The 16,613-nt window shown below is 43.0% G+C and overlaps 2 protein-coding genes across 11 annotated transcripts in view; one reads left to right on the forward strand and one right to left on the reverse strand.

Moving 5' to 3' along the window:
- Window positions 1–16,613, forward strand: part of LOC127058429 (myb/SANT-like DNA-binding domain-containing protein 2) — a 606,575-nt gene that overhangs the window by 568,445 nt on the left and 21,517 nt on the right. The window lies entirely within an intron of this gene.
- NEO1 (neogenin 1) overlaps window positions 7,667–16,613 on the reverse strand; it is a 549,782-nt gene continuing 540,835 nt past the window's right edge. For 8 of the 10 annotated variants that reach the window (XM_050968064.1, XM_050968062.1, XM_050968060.1 and 5 more), the window contains 4 exons: window positions 15,674–15,832; window positions 13,377–13,634; window positions 12,015–12,151; window positions 7,667–10,473 (listed from right to left, as the gene is read on the reverse strand). In XM_050968064.1, coding sequence (XP_050824021.1) covers window positions 10,390–10,473; window positions 12,015–12,151; window positions 13,377–13,634; window positions 15,674–15,832 — 638 coding nt within the window. In that variant the 3' untranslated portion in view covers window positions 7,667–10,389. The remainder of the gene's footprint in view (window positions 10,474–12,014; window positions 12,152–13,376; window positions 13,635–15,673; window positions 15,833–16,613) is intronic. The other 2 variants (XM_050968067.1, XM_050968066.1) reach the window with 1 other exon arrangement.

Genomic DNA, 16,613 nt, shown 5'->3' on the forward strand with positions numbered 1-16,613 from the left:
CCCTATAGGGTTTTTTGTTTTGGCTTTTTCCCCTGCTTTGCCGGCCACACCATTGTTCCCCCCCACACATCTTTGCCAGCTGCGCCATTTTTGTTTTGTTTCCCCTCCCCCGCAGCTTTGCTGCTCCGGCCACACTGTGTTTTTGGTTTTTTTCCCCTTGCTTTGCCGCTCCGGCCGCCCCCTCCCTTTTTGGGGGCAGCAAAAAAGCCAGAGCCAGACCTGATGATACTACAGGAGCTGGTATGAGAAATGTGCTTCTTAAAAAGCTGGAAGATACGGGAATTGCCTTAGCTGACATGAGAGGTCAGGGCTACGACAATGGTGTCCACATGAGAGGAAAGAACAGAGGAGTGCAGACATGGATCCGAGAGTTAAACCCTTGAGCTGTTTTTGTCCCATGCAGGTCTCCTTCATTGAACTTGGTGGTCAGTGATGCAGCATCAGCTTCTAGTGAGGCTGCTGAATTTTTAAATGTAATTCAAAAGCATCTATGTATTTTTTTCTGCATCAACTGCAAATTTTGAAGCAACATCTGGGAACATCCTCTCTGACACTGAAACCACTGAGTGCCACATGATGGGAAAGTCGAGTGGAGGCGATAAAGTCTATCAAATACCAAACTGGGAAGACATATGATGCCATAGTTGCCATTATGGAGGATAATGCTATGACAGGAACTGTTCGTAGGAGAAGAGTGGCAGAGGGAAATGGAATCACCAGAAACATACATAACTTCAAATTGCTGTGTGGCCTAGTGTTGTGGCATGACATACCATTTGAAATAAATGTTGTAAGCAAGAGACTGCAAGGTGTTGACCTTGATATATCTGGAGCAGTGGAACAACTGGACAAAGCAAAGTCATACCTACAGTCTTACCAGTCAGATGAGGGATTTCAAAACATTATGAAGAGTGCACAGAAGTTGGCAGAGGAACTTCACACTGAAGCTATTTTTCTGCTCATTCAAGAATACAGGAGTCACCAAAGAAGACATTTTGATTACGAGGCACAGGATAATCCCATAAGAGACCCCTGTCATAAACAGATAGCTAAGGGTTAATGTCTCTTTCATCTGGAAAGGGGTAACAAAAAACACCTGACCAGAGGACCAATCAGAAAACAAGACTTTTTCAAATCTGGGTGGAGGGAAGTTTGTGTGTGAGTTCTTTGTTCTTTGTCTTGGATCGGTGACCCTCTCAGCTCTGAGAGTGATCTCTCTCTCTCTCCAAGCTTTCTAATCTTCTGTTTCCAAGTTGTAAGTACAAGGATAGTAAGACAATAGGTTTATATTGGTTTTTTTTGTATTTACATGTGTGTAGTTGCTGGAATGTGTTAAATTGTATTCTTTTTGAATAAGGCTGTTTATTCACTTTTTTCTCTTAAGCAATTGAGCATTGTCACCGTGATACAGAGCCTATTTTTAATGTCCTTTTTCTTTCTTTTTAAGACCTGTTGGAGTTTTTCTTTAGTGGGGACTCCAGGGAATTGAGTCTGCAGCTCACCAGGGAATTGGTGGGAGGAAGAAGTCAAGGGGAAAATCTCTTTGTGTTAGATTTACTAAGCCTGACTTTGCATACCCTCTGGGTGAGGGGGAGAGATTAGATCTCTCGGTACTTGTGTTTCCAGGACTGGAAGCAGGGAATCTCCTAGGGTCGTCCAGGGAGGGGAGCCTGGGAGGAAGTAACAAGGAAACAAGGGGAGGGGGTTATTTCCCTTTGTTGTAAGACTCAAGGCATCTGAGTCTGGGGGTCCCCCAGGGAAGGTTTTGAGGAGACCACAATGAGCTAGGCACTGTATAATTCCTGGCTGGTGGCAGCTTTACCAGGTCCAAGCTGGTAACTAAGCTTGGAGGTTTTCATGCTAACACCCATATTTTGGACGCTAAGGTCCAGATCTGGGAAAAAATGTTGTGACAACCCCAAACAACAATTCAAAGTTGAATTCTTTAACCAGGTACTAGATTGTGCAATACAGTCAGGTGAAGAACATTTCATGCAGCTCAAGGAACACAGCACTATATTTGGGATGTTGTATGATATTCCAAAACTCCTCACTATACCTGAAGAAGATCTACACCAGCAATGCAGGGCACTAGAGATAGTGTGGACACATGATGACATGCACGATATTGATGCGAGTGATTTAGGTGATGAACTGAAAGCCCTTTCAAGATACATTTCAGCAAGATCAACTCCAAAGGCTGTTCTGGAGTATATGTGCACAAATAAGATGACCACCCTCTTTCCAAAGGGTTTTTTTGCTCTGCGCATACTTCTAACACTTCCTGTAACAGTTGCCAGTGGAGAACTCAGCTTCTCCAATCTGAAGTTAATAAAAACACGTCTACACACCACAATGATACAGTAGAGGCTGGTCGGCCTTGCAACCATCCCAATAGAGCATGAGCTGGCTCAGACTGTGGGCCTTCAGCAGGAGGCAGTTCAAATCTTTGCAACCAAGAAGGCATGGAAAGCACCACTTTGATTATTCAAACAGATAAAAATGCCAGCGTTTACTATGCAGACAAGAAAAGTTAACTTTCAAACGCCTGAACAGCAAATGTAAATATTACTTAAAATTTTTGAATAAGGCGTTTTAAGTTGTTAGTTCTCCTTTATTGGGGTAGGTAGCAGAGCAGTACCATGAGAGAAGTAGAACAGGAAGAAGGCAGAATTGAGACCTTTCAAAGTTTTGGCCCAAGCGAGGGGGTATTGGGGCATAATTTGAGCTCCCCGTCTCAGGTGCCAAAATGTTGTGGATCAGCCCTGACATACAGGATTTTGCATGATTTAACTCAGGGTTTCTCAAACGGGTCACCGCTTGTGTAAGGAAAGCCCCTGGCGGGCCGGGCCGGTGTGTTTACCTGCCCCGTCTGCAAGTCCGGACGATCGTGACTCCCACTGGCCGTGGATCGCTGCTCTGGGCCAATGGGAGCTGCTGGAAACGGCGTGGGCCAAGGGACTTACTGGCCACCGCTTCCAGCAGCTCCCATTGGCCCAGAGCAGCGATCCGCGGCCAGCGGGAGCCATGATCAGCCAGACCTGCAGACGGGCAGGTAAACACACCGGCCCGGCCTGCCAGGGGCTTTCCTTACACAAGCGGCAACTCCTGTTTGAGAAACCCTGGTCTAACTAAACTGGTTTAAATTAACTCTCTAAATTAAACCAGTGCAATGCTATGGCCTAACAATGCAGTGACAGGGGGAATGCAGTGTTGAATGCATCAGCAGTCTGTTCAGTACTTAGCACAATGGGTCCTGGTCATGACTAGAGCTCCTAGATGCTATAGTAATGCAAATAACTCATTTGATGAATGATCACATGCTATAAGTTTTTCCAATAATGAAGTTACGTCAGGGATCAGCAACCTTACAGAAGTGGTGTGCTGAGTCTTCATTTATTCACTTTAATTTAAGGTTCCACGTGCCAGTAATACATTTTAACGTTTTTAGAAGGTCTTGATCTATAAGTCTATAATATATAACTAAACTATTGCTGTATGTAAAGTAAATCAGGTTTTTAAAATGTTTAAGAAGCTTCATTTAAAATTAAATTAAAATGCAGAGCCCCCCAGATCAGTGGTGAGGACCCGGGCAGTGTGAGTGCCACTGAAAAATCAGCTTGCGTGCCGCCTTTGGCACACATGCCATAGGTTGCCTTCCCCTGTCTTATGTTTAACTGTGAGGGATATGTGGGATTGGCTGCCCTCTGGTGTTTATGCCTTGTCATTGCCAGTCTGTGGGAGTTAGTAGCCAACCAATCTGAGAAATTCTTCTTGTGAGAGACTTAAGATCACCTCTGCTCTCTAAAGGTCACTTCTCCTCCTCCACTTTATAAAATTTGTACCAAGTTTAGTTTAAGTTGCAAAGCCAATACCATCAAATTACCTGAAGTGACCAATTTAACAGCCGTCACTTTCCATTTTTAAACCTAGGCAAGGTATTTGCTTAGCCTTTTCAACCTTTTCTCTGTCTGGTTTAGGTACAGATTATGCAACATTCATGGGCTGTTTGATGAATGCACCATTGTACAGAAATGACATAAATGTCTTTGTAAACCTGTCTCCCTATATACCCACAAAGTCCCTGGTCAGCTGCCGTACTTAAGGTAGCTCCCTAGAAACATGTTGGAGCCCAATTCCCATCTAATTCCTCAACATATCATGAAAGCTTAAGTGGAAACAATCAGAATCAGACTGACTGTTGCCCTGGGTCAGAGGCTCGCTGTCATGAGTTGTGTAGACGTACCGTAGGAGAACGAGGCTTGAAGTGAGTGTGAAAATGGGAAGCACTTGGAGAGATCATCCCAATAATGTAACACATGGAATATTGCTCATCATGGGCTGGCCACCCTCTGGTCTTATAGACTGCATTCTGGGCTCTAGTCCAGACTCTTCCAGGGAAGTACCCAGGTGACTGGCTTGAGAAGTAACTTACCTCTATTTTTGATCAGTAAAATAAGGATAGTTATCCCACGTTGTAAACACTTTGAAATCTACAGATACAAACAGCTAAGTGCAAAGCATTAGAATTCTGTTCCTCTATGGATTTATGGGTTTATTGTATTAAGGACACTTTCTATAGCATAGTTCATTGCTTTGAAATACTCTCCTTGTGGGGCAAAGTTTGTTGGAAGAGGAGATTTATGCTGGTGAATTTCTGAAATTTATGGGGGTTAAGTGCAAAAACACTGTGTGCATGTTGGAGAAACACACCCTACTGCCAGTAACGTGCTGCTTCTGCCTTTTCCCTTGGAGCCCCTCAACCATGCGCTGCTCCACCCATTTAACCCAGAAGGAAAAATAGGTATGAGTAAAATTCAATCCTGGATCACCCAAAGGGTTAAAAAATAGCAGGTATGGCGTGATAAATGAAGGAGGAGTAGTTCCCTTTTATGGACACCCACCCAGCCAGTAGCTATAAAATCCCTCTTAGTAGCTGTTACAGGGTTACATCTTCACCAGGAACTAACATTTTGGATCAAACTGCAGAACATCCTCAATTACTCTCTAGCCCTTGCGCGAGAAAACCTACAGGATGCTCAACAAGAGCAGAAGGCCTGGTATGATAACATGTCAGAGAGCGTTCCTTCAGCATAGGTGACCAAGTCATGGCCCTGAAAGTGCTCCAGGCCAATAAGAGGGAAGCATCATGGGTGGAGCCATTTATGGTCCGAGAGCACCTGGGAGCTGTTAATTACCTCATAGTGTTCCCAGACCCTATTCTAAAACCTAAAGTATGCCATGCTAATTCTCTAAATCCCTTTTATTCCCCAAAAATTCCACTACATGCATCCAACGAAGTGGGTATTCACCCACGAAAGTTCACGCTCCAAAACGTCTGTTAGTCTATAAGGTGCCACAGGACTCTTTGCAGCTCAGGAGAGAGACAATGCTGAGTGGCCTGAAGGAGTCTACTATGAAGGGAAAAGCAGTGGTGGTGTGGAAGAGGTGAGCCTTTCCACAACCCTTGGGCGTAAGAAGTGACAGCAAATCCAGAAGCTGTGCACCAGCTTCGCTCCAGTGTTTTCAGCCACCCCCAAGATGCACAGAATAGGCGTGCCACGCCATTGACACAGGTGATGCTTGCCCAATTAGAGCCCAATCCTACTGGATGGCTCCTCAAGCCAAACGTGTGATAGAAAGGGAGATCAAGGACATGTTATGGATGGGTGTAATCCACCCCTCTGAATGGTGCCCAAACCAGATGAGGAAATCTGCTTTTGCGTTGACTACTGTAAGCTAAATGCTGTAACTCGCCCAGAGAACTATCCAATGCCACGCACAGATGAGCTATTGGAGAAACTGGGACATGCCCAATTCATCTCCACCTTAGACTTAACTAAGCAGTACTGGCAAGTGCCACTAGATGACCCAGCCAAGGAAAGGTCAGAGTTCTATAAATTTAATGTGCTCCCTTGCACCCGCCACCTTCCAGAGACTTGTAGATAACCTTATGTCTGGATTTGGGGAATTTGCAGTTGCCTACCTTGACAATGTGGCCATATTCTCAGATTCATGGGCAGAACACCCGGAACACCTCCAAGATGTCTTCCAGTGCATAATGGAGGCAGGATTAACTGTTAAAATGTCAAATAGGCCTAAACAGGGTAACGTACCTTGGACACCAGGTGAGTCAAGAAACTATCAAGCTTGGTTGGTGTTGGTCCTGCTTTGAGCAGGGGGTTGGAGTAGGTAACCTCCTGAAGTCTCTTCCAAACCTAATCTCCCATGATTCTAACCCCCTACAGGCTAAAGTAAATGCTATCCAAAATTGGCCTGTCCCTAAGTCAGAGAATCAGGTTCAACCCTTCTTGGGCTTGGCTGGGTATTACAGACGATTTGTACTACATTACAGCCAAATTGCCACCCCACTGACAGACCTAACCAGGAAAAAAGTCAAATGCAGTTCAATGGACTCAGATGTGTCAGATAGCCTTTAACCAGCTTACGGCGGCCCTTACGTCTGACCCTGTACTAAGGGCCCCGGACTTTGACCAACCTCTCGTTGTAACCACAGATGTATCTGAGTGTAGTGTTAGTAAAATTACATATTAACTGTTTTCCTAAACCTCCAGTAAGAAATCTCAGCTGGTGTGGACCCGACCTGAACCAGGCTGGCCAACACCATCTATGATTTCCCGTGGGGGGGCTGTGATAAATGAAGGGTGGGGGGTAGCTTTCTTTTAAGGACACCCAACCAGCCAGTAGCTATAAAATTCCTCTTAGTAGCTGTTCACTAATTGCTCTACCTTTAAAGCGCTAAAAAGTCTCACTGCTATGCATAGGTAAAAGGAAGTGAGTGGGCACCTGGCCAAAAGAGCCAATGGGAAGGCTAGAACTTTTTAAAATTGAAACAAGACTCCCCTTTTGTCTCTGTGTTGTTGTTCTCCTGGGGAGAGGTGGACAGGGCAGCACCTATGCTGTAAGAGCTTGGGCCAGGTATGAAAAATCATCAGTCTCATACCTAGAAACTACTCATTTAAAACCCCCGATATGTAAGTAGATCAGGAAATGTTTAGGAAGACGGGATTGGGTTTATTCCTTTTATTTATGGCTTGTGGATTCCTCTGCACTAACCTCAGGTGCTTTTGTTTTGCTTTTAACCTTTAAAATGGACATCATGAAAGCTATTCTTGGTGCTTAATCCTTGTAATTGCTCTGTTAAAATCTAGCAATAGCCTGAGTTTCCAGATGTATTTTCTTTCTTTTTTTAATTAATAAAATTAAAATTTAGAACAAAATTGGATTTTTGTGTCTTAAGAGGTTTGTGCACATGTTGTTTAATTAGCTGGTGGCAACAGCTGATTTCCTCCCCCTATTTCTCAGCTCTTTCCCGGAGGGGGGTGAAAGGGCTTGAGGGTACCCCACAGGAAGGAATTCCCAAGTGCGCCTTCCTGGGCTCTCAAAGGGATTCTATTCTTAGATGGTGGCAGCATTTACCAATCCAAGGTAAGAGAAAAGCTGTAACCTTGGGAGTTTAATATAACCCTGGAGTGTCCAGTATTAATTTTTATTATCCTTGCGGGCTCCCACCTTCTGCACTCAAAATGCCAGAGTGGGGAATCAGCCTTGATATATGGGATTAACAAAGGGAACAAACTCTCCAAGCAGACCAGAATTTGATTGGATTAAAAAATGTGTATTGGATATCCAATACTAAATAATAAACATGAAGTTATTAAAAAAGCCATAGAGTATACAGCAAATACTACAGAAAAGAAAAAAAAATTGTACAGAAAGGTAGAATTCTACAGCAGTCCTCAAAATTCTCCTACATCAGAATCATAAAACCATATACTGGGTTGTTTTGTTTTTTCCCAAATCCTTCTGAAGGAAGCTGCCATTTAACAGCCTAACTACAACACTACAAGATACACCATGTTCCAAATTCAAAATCACAGAATATGTAAGAAAATGTAGCATTAAAATGTGAAAAAGTGCAATACAGATTGTACACTGATTTGAGTGTTTTTTTTAGTTTAACCTTAAAAAACAACAACTTTGAACAGTTGTTTTATCTGTAAAAATATACTAGCCCCCACCCCAAATTCCATGGCAATATTAACATTCCCTGTGTTGTACATAAGTAATATTCACAAAGACCCACCAGCTAAGAGTACTGAATACATATGATGGCATTTCTTTGGGTATAGGTCAGAGGAAAACATACACCACCCTTACAAGCAACATGTGGATCCAAGTGTGTGTGTTTTGTTCATTAAATACAAGTTCTGTAGCTTATTTTGTCTTGAATTGTATTGACAAAGGCCTGAATATCTATTTTCAGGTGGCCTGGGGTGCTCAAATGTTGCACTTTTCACCAATGCCCCCCATACCCCACCCAAATAATAAATAATACCAGCAAGCCCACTAGAAATGGCAACAGATAAGCAGTCTAGGAAAAGAAAGGAAGTCAAATCCCAAACAAGTCCCAGCTACTTTCCAGGATGATTCATTGCGTCCCTTCTCAGCATCAGGAACCAAACCATAAGCCAAGAGGGTCATTTAATCCAATGGATAGAAGAAAAAGAATATGCAGTCTTATTGCTTTCTTTATTACATAAATCCTAATGTTTCCTGCTCAATATTCTGAGAGGTGCAAGAGCCAGTTTGTGCCCACTGGAAGTGCTATTTACCCATCATTAACCTGCTTCGGCAGAATAGATTTGCCATAAAAAAGCCATCAGTAAGTTCTTGTTTTCCTTTGTTCAAAAAAGCGTGTATGTGAGTTCCATGGGAAGCTGCGATTTCATCAAACACTACCCCTCAAGCCAGTCACCATTGCCGAGTGTGGCACAGCCAAGAATGCTGGTGTACCACATGGCAACAAGTGTGCGAGGAAAGACACTTCACTTTCCTCCCCCTACTACTTTCTCCTCATGCAGGAATTCCCTTTTAACTTCCCTCCCACTCCTAGAGAGATGTGTGAACAGCACCTGAGTCATTAACACTGATTTTTCAACGGGTTTTAAATACGTAGAAAAATACATTTTGCCTTGATTGTAGTTGAACATTTAAGATTATTTTCAAAGCATTGTTTAAATGGCCTGGGACAGCAAAACTACAGGAGGGTTGATCTAGCTGAAAGAGCCTGTGGGTGGGGTTCCTCTAGTTAAAAGATCCTATGATTGGGGTTTGATTGTTTCCAAAGGCATGCTAGCCTGCTGGATTATAAGAGCTCCACCTTTCTCTGCTTCAGGACGTCAGCATATTTAACCACCCTAGCAGTGGAGAAGTGTTGTGAAAACTGTGCACTGCTGACTGCTCTATGAGAGCTGCAATAATGCTCAATTTGCACTTAGAAGTTTTAAGACCTGTAGGATCTTTAAAATTAGAGCTAACAATAAATCCAAGCACTGTTGCCAAAAGAAATGGTGATGTCATCTGTACATACGGAATCCAACTGTATAAGAGGAACTTTTAAAAAATGGTTCTAAATGACTCCCACTGCAATTTAATAACCAGAGATATAATTAAGTTACAAGAAAGGACATAACAGAAGATGATTTCATTTTCTTCAGTCTTTTAGTGAACAAATGAAGACTGGAAAACCACAATAAGGAAACCTCCCAATAGTCCCTGGCTCCCCTCCCGCTTCCCCATTAACTCTCCCCCCTCAAAGTATTGAAACTGCACAAAAAGTGACAAACAAGTCTTTCAATGTTACATTTCAATTCAAACAGATTTGTAATCTCACAGTGATGAGAGGAGAAAGTCAGGCTTTTAATAATTATAATATAAAAATAATAAAAGCTTACAAATAGCAATGCAGCATCCCAAATGGCCATGGATTAACTGCTGGAAGGGGATGTAATTATATGCAGAATAAAAAAAACCAAAACAGAATACCCCACACTGGCAATGAATTTCCATACACAATAGAACAAGCAGTCAAACATCAGTCTAGGCTGTGGAAAACAACGTTTTTCTTTTTTTTTTCAGATTACACAATTTTTTTTCCTTTTTATAAAAAAAGATAAAATAAAATAAAAACACACAAATAAACTTGTACATAAATGCGAATGTCCAACACTGAAAAGGCAGGGCAATCACACCACTGAGACAAAACCTGACCAGAAAAAGAATGTAAAGTCCATTTGATTTCCCCCCCCGCCCCTTGCTTGGACACTAGATTTCACCTGACGTGTCCCATCCTGCATGGTCTCAGCAGGCAAACAAGACTTCAACTTGGCAATGACTTTGTTTCAGGACAAGGAGGAGAAAAGTCTTTTTAACCAGCATTAGCATTAATGCACCAGTTGGTTTGTTTGCTTTCTACATCTGCTCTCGTGTGCTGTCCCTCTCTTTCTCTGTACAATTCCTTGTGTTCCAAGGCTGAGTTCCAAGACTTGTGAAACTGGATTTGGAGTCATGTCCTGGTGAAGGTGTTCATGCTGTAGTGATGGCATTAAGGTCCTTCATCAGTCCTTCCAGGTGGGCCATCTCTTTGGTCAGCTCATCCGGTTCATAGTTCTGCAGGAGATTTAAGAGAGTTAATGGCTCTTTAAGGAAAAGTGGGAGGAAGCATGATCAGTGACTCTGGTATACAATATGACTATAAATCATATATAGGCAAAGCCAAATTTTGATGGTTATGTCAATGCACAAATTGAAACCAACAACCATTTTTCAAATGCTGGAATTTTGCAAAAGTGATGAAAGGAGTAAGAGACAGATGGGCAAAGGGTGCACCAGAACTGGGCATGCAAACAAAACCACAACAAAACATACAGAAATCGAACCAAAAAGGGTGAATTATTGACAAATACAGCGTGATAGAGAAAAAACACAAGGAAAGTGGAAAAAGAGAAGAAAAACAGAAATTTCAAATTAAACATTTTCTGCACCCACACACTAAGTACATCAAAGATAATGATTTGAAGCAGTGCTATGGTAGTGTCAGCTACAAAGGATTTTTAGCTATCATTTTCAAAGCTGGATGCCTAGTTAGACTGCTCACTTACCAAAAAAAAAAAAAAAAAAAAAAAAAAGTAGCCTCATTTCCAAAGATGCTGAGCATCTGTAGCTCCCACAGCCTTCGATGGCAGCTAGGGTTGCTCAACACTTTTGAAAATCAAGCCACTTTCATTCAGGAGCCTAAATATGAATTTAGGGTCACAGGTTTAAGTGTTTTGACTCTAATCCTCAACTATCCCCTTTTGTCACCCCCACTCTTCATCCTTGGGATGTAACATGGTTGTGCTGCATGAGATTACAGCTATGGCATTTCTAGTAGCAGTTATATCCAGGCACAGCCTTCTTTCACAACAACTGTAGGGAAATGAAATGCCAACTTGGGCAAGATCATAGCATGTGAAGCAGCAGTGGCTTTCCAGGAAAGCAAACAGTGCTCGCTGGGGCTTCCCACTCTGGTTAGTAATTCTTTGGCACATACAGTCTAGTGTAGAGGTCTAACAAAGCTCCTCTTTACCCTGCTCCTCTTTTCATCAAGACAAGTTAGGGGAAAACCAGAGGCTTGGACAACTATTCCTCCTCAGCTAACTGTGCAGTAAGCCTGGGGGAACAACATTATCCCACGTTCAAGTAACTGAGAGGCTTGTTAACTTGAGGTTCTGCTGCATTTGGTAAAATTGTCAATCTCTGCTCAGGAAGGCTCCTGGAGTGGAACAGAGGGAGTAGTGCACATCAAGGCAGAAGTATACTGAGAGAGCATTACCATAGTCTTGGCTCTAACAATCACTATTTGGCCTTAAATTTACGTAGTAAGTTCTTAACTTCACCATAAAATATAAAAGGAGTTTGTCCTGGGTGAGATTTTCAAAAGGCATAAAAGACAGTTCAGAGCCCAAAGCCCACTGTCACTGGGAGTTCTAGTCTAGTCTAGTCTATATAGGTTCTTATATCTGAGTGCCTGACCTGGGTGCCTAACTGCCTTTTATGCTTTTGAAATCTCCTTCCCTATGGTTAGCATTACTTGAATGCTCTCTGCGGATATCCAGAGAGGTTTGTCATGCTGTAGTAAGTGCTGTCAAGAAAGCTGTAAATACACTTACACTTTCTGAATCCTCAAGCATCCTGGTGGTCTCCTGCACATCGGGGGCGCTGGGCACTACCACTGGCATAGGTGGTCGAGTTCTCCCTAAAGTCCCGATCGATGCAGTCTTCACCGAGTGAACTGGATGGTTAGAAGCTTAAAGCAAAAATGTTACATACTCTTAGCAGCGTTCCCTATAATTTTTCCCATCCATGTGTGGAATGAATTTTGTTATGTGCATAAATATGGAGGTGATGTGTGACACATCACCTTCATATTGGTGCACATAACAAAATTCATGTGGTGGAGGTGAGGCCAAGAGGTTCGGAGTGTGGGAGGGGGTTCAGGGTTGGGGCAGAGGGTTGAATGCAGGGGGTGAGGGCTCTGGCTCGGGGTGTGGGCTCTGGGGTAGGCCCACGGATGAGGAGTTTGGAGTGCAGGAGGGTGCTGCGGGGCTACAGTGGGAAGAGAGGACTCCCCTCAGTGCTCTCTCCCTGCAGCAGCACTTGGGATGAGGGAGAGAGGCGCCTCCTCCCACCGCAGGAGCTCTAGGGCTGGGGCTGCAGGACAGGCACCCCTTCCCCGACCCCAGTAGGTCTGGGCCGGGGCAGGGCCACCCTGGCTGCGCCTGGGTCCAGGCCAATCCAGGGTTGGGCCGCGCAACCCCGCCGGGTCTGGGCCACTCTGGGGCCGGCCTAGGCCGCACTGCCCTGGCCAATCTGGCCCCGATCTGGCCACACTGACCCAGCTGCAGCAGGTCCGGGCTGCAGGCTGAGTTGGGGCCAGGGGAGGGATGCCCCTTCCATGGCAGGTTGGGGGCTGGGCTAGGTGGGGGTTCCCTGAGTGCCTATGTGACACTAAATAGGCTACTGTGTGGCCACGCAATTTACAGGGAACTTTGTCTCTTAGCCATAATTTCCCTGTCCAGATGGAGAAGGTGGTTATGGGAATGTCAGAAGCATTGCTACAGTGCGGAGAATGCTCTTGAATTGGCCAGATCAAAAGGGTTCTATCAGAACACAACTGTTTTCCAGTGGGTTAGAACTAATGCTTCAAATTAATGCATGCTGGATTGAACATCCCTTTGGATTATCCAAATACCTGAAGATGAAGTTTACTGCGGTGCTTGAAAACTAAATGTATGAAATTCAGCCCAGTCTTATCTCTGGCTACCTCTCTAACATCTCTCCTTGGATGTCAGGTGAAATCTTTCCCAAAAGCATCTCCTCATTTTCCTCTTGATCCCCTTCCTCTCCTTCCCTCATCTATCTCCACTGACAACTCCACTATTCGTCACTCTATCCTCCTCCACGTGCAGGATATGCACTGTGATTTTCAGAGCTATACCATGTCATTTATCCTTCCAGCCCACTCCGCTCACCTTGCTGCGTCAATAATGGTGTGCTTGGCAATGCTGGGTCATATGTGGAACCTGTGGGTGGAACTGCTGGCACTGCAAAGCTCTTCAGAGGGTGAGAGGGACGGACGTGGGCAGTAGGGAGACTTTGACCTGAATCCTCCTCCTGTGCGTTGGCCAGATAAGATGCTGTGGCACTTTCTGGCTCTTGATGGTCAGCACAACATGTCTGAGATGAGGAAGCTGGCATGGTGTCTGTGCTTGGTGTATTTCGAACAGATTCTACAATGAGAAAGTAAAAATGGGGCTTATTTTCTTTTTTCCTTCCTTTCAGCTAGGCTATTAAATATTTCCTTCTGCAGCATCCCAATAGCCACATGGGACCAAAGCAGAAGTCTTTACCAAGCGCTTTTCCTGAAGATCCTGGTTAAAGCTAGGGAACAGATTCAAGCGTCAACAATCACCTGAGCACTTAACATCCAATACTGCCCTGTTTTAAGAAATAAGTCCATAAAAATTCCATAAGACAAAAAAAAAGCAAAAAGCAAAAACCCAGCCATCCCATGACAGTGTAAGCTTTGGCACCAAAGGAGTCCACAGCTGACCAGAGGTTTTGCTGTCTTACAAGGTTTCTGCAGCTTATTTTCAGGCAAATAATAAACACAAGGAGAAAAACAAATCACTGCTAATTCAGATATAGATTTGGTCTACGATATTGGTCTAACAACAGTGTGTATCAAATCTTAATATCTAAAAATGTGTATCCCATTCACATTTCCACATTGCATACCCACAAATGACTTCTTCTCCACACTCATCCTAATGTTACCTGTGTGCACTTAAATTCTTCTCTGGCTTTTTGTCTACGTTACTGTGCCTAAATAGGATGCAGCAATCAAGATATAATATGCCAAGTGGTGGTCAGTCGACTATTAGAGAAGAGTTCATTTTAGTACCTAGCTCCAAAGGGAAACCATTATCAGCCCAATACCTAAGCAATCGATATGCCAAATCACAAAGTCACTGTGAAATTCTGCATCATCATCAGCTTTTGCTTAAGGAATAAACAGCATGTGATGCACATCTTAATTCTAACTGAAGACTAGAACATTCCACAACTTTGTAACTACTAAATATACCTAGATGTTTATATTTCACCAATCATTGCGGTATATAGATGAAACCAAAATCTTCTAGAGTATTATGAAGGCAGGGCAATGAAAGAGAATCTTGCATTTTTATGGCATCTCTATCCGACCTAGTCTTGCACAAGAAAATATCTTGGCTGCAAGAGCTGCTACTCCCGTAATCATTTGAATAGTACAAAAACAAGCAAGCAAGCAAGCAATACCTTCTACTACAACACAATCTTTCATCTGCATATTAGCAGCTTCATGAGGTATTTGAAGCTTTGCTTATGAACTGAAACATTCTAGAAAACAACAGTACAAGCTTCATTGTTGCCTATGGTACTTTATAAGGATTCAGAACCTAACAACAGATTAGAGGAATTGCATTCATTGTATCCTACGAAGTTTAACTATTTGTGATTCTTACAGCATACACAGCAATGTTGCCTAGATATTTCTCATAGCACTGGCTGCTTTAATAGGAATACTGCAAGAATTGTACTTACACACCACTGGGCTTGAAGCTTAAAAAACGTTATGTAGGAAAGATCAAGTTTTTTCTTGTTTTAACAAACCAGGAAAGTTATTAATGTTCTAAGTATGCACAAATTAAATGTAAACAGGGTTTCAGTTTCTATAGATGCTAAAAAAGGACACTATCCGATATCCCAGGCTCAACATTTGACCCATGCAAAATTCAGATAATGGGACAAAATATTCATAAGTATCAAGGGGATTTTGTTCATTCTTAACTCATCACTCCATTACTGAGAAATACAAATAAAGCTGGTAATTCTTCTGTTCCATTGCTGGTCTTCAGTAGGAATGAACTAGCAAACACTATTCCCAGAGATGGGCTCTCAGTGCTGAACTGGCTATACAAAGCACATTTTTCACTGTGATGAGGTGTGGTGCAAGGTAAGTTGCAGCTGCCACGCAAAAAAACCAAACGTTAATTTTAGTTTCATTCAAAACAAGGAGACACATTGTCTAACACTGGAAAAGAAAAAAATATCAGTAGGCATAAGTATGTTATTTTCTCACTTTTAAGGAGACAATAAGAACAAAGGAGACTGATCAGATCAAACTACTAAAGATGACTTGAGGGTTTTCCTTGGAACTTTGCTTTCCACATATGTTTTGCGAATAGTTCCCTTTCAAATGACTGCTACCTGGTCATTCATCTCTCACCTGTGGAATTGGCCCTGTCTGAATGGGACATGGATGTGCCAATCGGCCAAGGGTTGACCTGATGATGGAGATAGCTGCGAGTTGGAGAAGCGAGGCTGCCGGAGTGGAAATGATGGTGAGGGTTATCGAGTGAATGGATGGGATGAGCGCTAATCACAGCTGTGAATGGACACAAGACAGAAAAAAAGCTTAACATACAGATGGGCATGCACATATACAGCAATCCACTGAACCCCTCCCTTCTCCCTCAAAGGCACAGTACAAGGTAGACAGCCATTCATCAGATTGAGAAGAGAATCAAGTGGACTTATTTTAACATCAAATTCATGCTCTACCCCTAGTATAAAAACAAACAAAACCCCCCAGAAATCAGTCTTCTCACCATTTTTCTTATGCTGAAAAAACACACCACTCTTGGTCCTGCTTTCACCGAGAGTCCTCTTGAGAAAATGAGGATCAGCTCCTTTTAGAGCCTTCCTGTGTAACTCTAGGCTATAAACTTCACGCCTAATAAGGGGAATGTAAATGTGAACTCAAACTGTGAAAACCATTTCAGTCTGAGGGAATTTAATTTCCCAACAAACATTAAATAACGTTAGACAGATGGTGACAAGCACAGGATGGGATGCAGAAGATTCTGCTCATAATCAGCAGAATTCTCATCCAATACATTCAAACTGGAGGCCTTTTTTTCTCTCTACACTTTTCTTTCTGCTTGAGAGGCATGAATACTTGAATTTCTCAAGAGGGCAGCATTTGTATGTCTTACATTCTCCCCAGCTTGACATTAACAGGAAAGTAAGGGTTTCTACAACTGCAAGTTCACACCACACTCCAGAATTTGGAGGGCTGTCTTACACAGGATTTTGTTCTTATGCTAGACTCAAACACTAGATTACTCACGAAATGGCCCAAAAGAAAGTTGGAGGGATATGCTGAA

This window comes from Gopherus flavomarginatus, chromosome 9, assembly GCF_025201925.1.
Source record: "Gopherus flavomarginatus isolate rGopFla2 chromosome 9, rGopFla2.mat.asm, whole genome shotgun sequence".
Lineage (NCBI taxonomy): Eukaryota > Metazoa > Chordata > Testudines > Testudinidae > Gopherus > Gopherus flavomarginatus.